The 3,861-nt window shown below is 32.9% G+C and overlaps 1 protein-coding gene across 1 annotated transcript; it reads right to left on the bottom strand.

Annotated features, from left to right (window-relative positions):
- Nucleotides 1-2,118: 2,118 nt before the first annotated feature.
- Nucleotides 2,119-3,438, bottom strand: LOC131637389 (zingipain-2-like). Its single transcript, XM_058907978.1, has 2 exons — nt 2,962-3,438; nt 2,119-2,885 (listed from the first exon to the last, which is right to left on the bottom strand). The coding sequence occupies exons 1-2, from the start codon at nt 3,377-3,379 to the stop codon at nt 2,302-2,304; spliced, it is 1,002 nt and encodes a 333-aa protein (XP_058763961.1). The 5' UTR covers nt 3,380-3,438; the 3' UTR covers nt 2,119-2,301.
- Nucleotides 3,439-3,861: the final 423 nt, after the last annotated feature.

Below are 3,861 nucleotides of genomic sequence, written 5' to 3'. Positions count from 1 at the left end.
TATTATCTTTGTATATACAGACATTGTTTACTAACCCCACGTGCATGAGATATTTATCCATCCATCACCAGGGCCGGCCCAAACCGGTTAGAGGCCCTGTTCTATTTTTAAAATAGGGCCTATAATAAAATAAAATATAAAAAATTTGAAAAAAAATAATATTTATATTGTAAATAGCATAAAAACTAAGAAAATTAAATAATTTATTTAAAATATATCATGCAAGTTCTTTTCATCTAATTAGCGATGGGAAGAAATAAAAAATTTATCGCTGAATTTATCGCTAATTAGACGAAAAAGGACTAACATGATACATTTTAAAGTCTTAAATAGTTAAAGGTCAATAGGGATATTTTTGAAGTTAAAGGTCAATAACATAATAAACTAATAAAAAGTTGTAAAATCTTATAAATAAAAATATTTTTAATTTAAACATTTATTATTTATTTAATTGTAATAAATTAATTTAAAATAATTATGAAGCCTCGAGGGGTGTTGCTTAAGATCATGGAGAAGGAAGCACATCCATTGAAGGTCACGAGTGGCAGCTGCCAATGCACGATATTCAGCCTCCGCAAAAGAGCAGCTCACCGTTTCTTGTTTCCATGACACCAAGGACTGGCTAATGAAGAAACAATAACTAGAAATAGATCTTCGTGTATCAATACATCCTCCCATATCTGCATCACTGAAACCAAGGATCTGTAAATCAGATGATTTGGACATGAAGATACCGCGAACAAGAGAACACTTTAAATATCTCATGACACGAAGAGCAACTTTATAGTGCATCTCAGTAGGAGAACTCATGAATTGGCTTAACTACAGAGTAGCAAAAGCAATGTTTGGTCGTGTGGTCATGAGATATAACAATTGACAAACCAACCTTCTATATGCAGTAATATCAAAAAAAAGCTTAACCATTGTATTGAAGAAAATGAATAGAGACTTCTAAAGGAATGGATGATGGTTTACATCTTGTCAATCAAGCATCTTGAAGTAATTCAAGACAATCTTTTCGTTGACATAGTGTGATACCTTTAGGAGATCAAGCTACCTCAAGCCCTAAGAATAATTTAAGCTTACCAAGATCCTAGATGTGAAAGGATTGATGCAATGCTTTCTTCAAATCTACAAACACATTTAGGGAAGTTCCAGCCATGATAATGTTATCCATATAAACTACAATAGGTATGAATGATGTGGAATCTGATTTGGTAAATAGGGTATGGTCAGCATGAGCATGTGCGAAACCTTGGGCCTTAAGGAATGTAGTAAGCTTCTCAAACCATTGTTGACTAGCTTGTTTCAAACCATAAAGAGATTTGACTAGTTTGCATACTTGGCCAGGTTTAGGAACTGAATTACCTTGAGGATTCTTCATGTAGACAACTTCATGCAAGTCTCCATGAAGAAATGTGTTGTTAACATCCAATTGATACAAGTACCATCCATGTATAGCTTCCAATGCAAGCAATACCCGAACAATAGACAACTTAGCAACACAGGAGAAAAAGTTTCAAAATAATCCAACCCTTCAGTTTGGTTTAAACCTTGATCTACAAGGTGAGCTCTAATACCATCTTAGTGTTCATGTAGCTCCATTAATGGAGAAGCCAAAAAGAAGAAGATGAACTGTAGAATAGATTGCATTGATTGATGAAAAAAAATGGTTACAAGTAGTTTATATAGTGTATCAATTCTGTTACACTAACAAACTAACTACCATGCAACTATTATTGAGTGAGATGCAGTACATGCTACATATCATGCACATGCAACCTTCGTAATCTCATATTCTTCATCGGAAAATACTTACATAGACACAACCATAACACCTGTACATACACACAGCCAATCACATTTTTTTATTAATTAAAAATTAAAAATAAAATTGTTTCTCTCCTCTTTTATCTCAACCACCCCCATGATGCCAATTAAAAACGAAATTAAAATTTAAATAAATTTATATTCTCTCTCTTTTTATTGGTTGTGCCTAAAAATATGGATTTAGGTTCGTATTCATGCAAGTATTTCTCTTCTTCATCTATATATACTAATACCTTTTTGTTCAAAGTTGTCTTGAATACTAATGAAATGTATTCAAACTCTAAAGCATTATAATAATAAATATGTTTCTTTGATTTATATAAATAAGATTAATTTCATCACAACAGAAGCACAAACACGAAGAAGCCAAGAGCTTCAGAATAAGGAAAACTTGGACAAAACTACATCACTTATAGTTACTTATAGCAACGCAACAAGAACTGATAAAGTGAAATTCATTTGAAAGTATTACTATATAGTGGGATAAGAAGCATGTGCAGCAATGCCACATTGACCTTCAGGGTCACCATTTTCCCTCAACACCCTCATGTACCCTCCTTCACCCCAATCTTTACCCCATTGATTCTTAATCAACCAATACTTTGTTCCATCTTCCGTTACTCCATAACCAACTGCTGTAACTGCATGGTTGAAGGATGTTCCACATGTTCCGGAATATATGCCTTCCTTGTATGACTGAAATTCACTACCAACTTTGATTCCAACTGATACTGGTTGTTGTGCTATAGCTTGTAGTAGTTGTTGTTCATCATTAGCATGTACATCTACAAAACTAGTTATTTGAGCTGCGGTTGTCATCTGATCATTTTTTTGGCATGTTTGTTGAACTTCTTGGTATGGATAATCTGCTTCACTAGCGATACCATTGGTTTGTATTATAGATTGGAAGGCACTATCCATATAACCTCCACCACACCCATGGCTCTGTTGATCACAGTCAAGCAATTGTTGCTCCGACAATGAGATCAAGTTACCAGCTTTGATTTTCGTAATACCTTCTACAGCTGCCACAGCTGAAAATGCCCAGCAACATCCTACAACACATATTTAATAATATCAGAAGATGAAGATTAGTTCCTTAATATGAAAAAAAAATTTTATGTAACTTACCACAATTGCCTTGGTTCTTAACATCAGTGACAGCTCCCTGTTCTCTCCAGTCTAAGTTGGTTGGAACATTATCATTAACATCGAACAGTATTGCATTTGACCCCAACTTAGAGGAAGAAAGTTGGTTTGGAATCTTAATTCCGGTATGTGAAGCAATAAACTCTTCACTAGTCAAATCAGAATATGGATTTAGGCCAAGCTTGTAACTCTTGTTACCAGCATTGTTAAATTTTTCTATGTATTCCAAATTCTCTTTGAATATTTGTAAGCGTTTCTCCATTTCAACACTATCTGTGTATGTGCGTCCGTGTTTGATCATCCATTGCTGATGTTTTTCGGCAACAGATGATTCATAGAGTGTGCGAGACATAGCACATGCCCACAAGATCATGATACAAACAATAATAAGAAACTTCATATTTGAGTAGCTAGATATTAAAGAGAATGTTTTGTGAAAAACTAGATATGAAGAAAAGTAACATTAGATATCACTATTTATAGAATTTAAAATCCAGTTTTCTAACGTAACAAGAAAGAAATTGCGTGAGTCAATAAAGGAAATTATAGTATAACAGACAAAAGAAGAGGAAATTTTGTTCTTGGCGAAAATCTGGGTATACATGAGTAATACGTTTGTTAGTTTAAGGTTGATTTGTAAACGTAAATATCACTTCCTCTTTGTATGATTCAGCCAATAAATATACTTCCCATATAATATAGAATCATTCAAATATGTGTTATTTATTAAAAATATAAATAATTTTTAGAGATTAAACAGAAGTTTTTATATTTTTTTCTTTTGCAAATTTAAAGATGCTGATTTCATACCATACAACGCCATTTAAAATACAGTATGTTATTATCTTTTAGTTTGCCATTTAAAATACATTATGTTATTAT

Source organism: Vicia villosa, unplaced genomic scaffold (assembly GCF_029867415.1).
Source record: "Vicia villosa cultivar HV-30 ecotype Madison, WI unplaced genomic scaffold, Vvil1.0 ctg.001989F_1_1, whole genome shotgun sequence".
NCBI classification, from domain to species: domain Eukaryota; kingdom Viridiplantae; phylum Streptophyta; class Magnoliopsida; order Fabales; family Fabaceae; genus Vicia; species Vicia villosa.
The sequence above is the reverse complement of the archived record's forward strand: the minus strand, read 5'-3'. Positions and strand labels throughout refer to the sequence as shown.

Coding starts and splice junctions, on each gene's coding strand:
- LOC131637389 (XM_058907978.1), bottom strand. CDS start 3,379: ATGAAGTTTCTTATTATTGTTTGTATCATGATCTTGTGGGCATGTGCT. Junction 2,886..2,961: donor TAAGAACCAAGGCAATTGTG/GTAAGTTACATA, acceptor TATGTGTTGTAG/GATGTTGCTGGGCATTTTCA.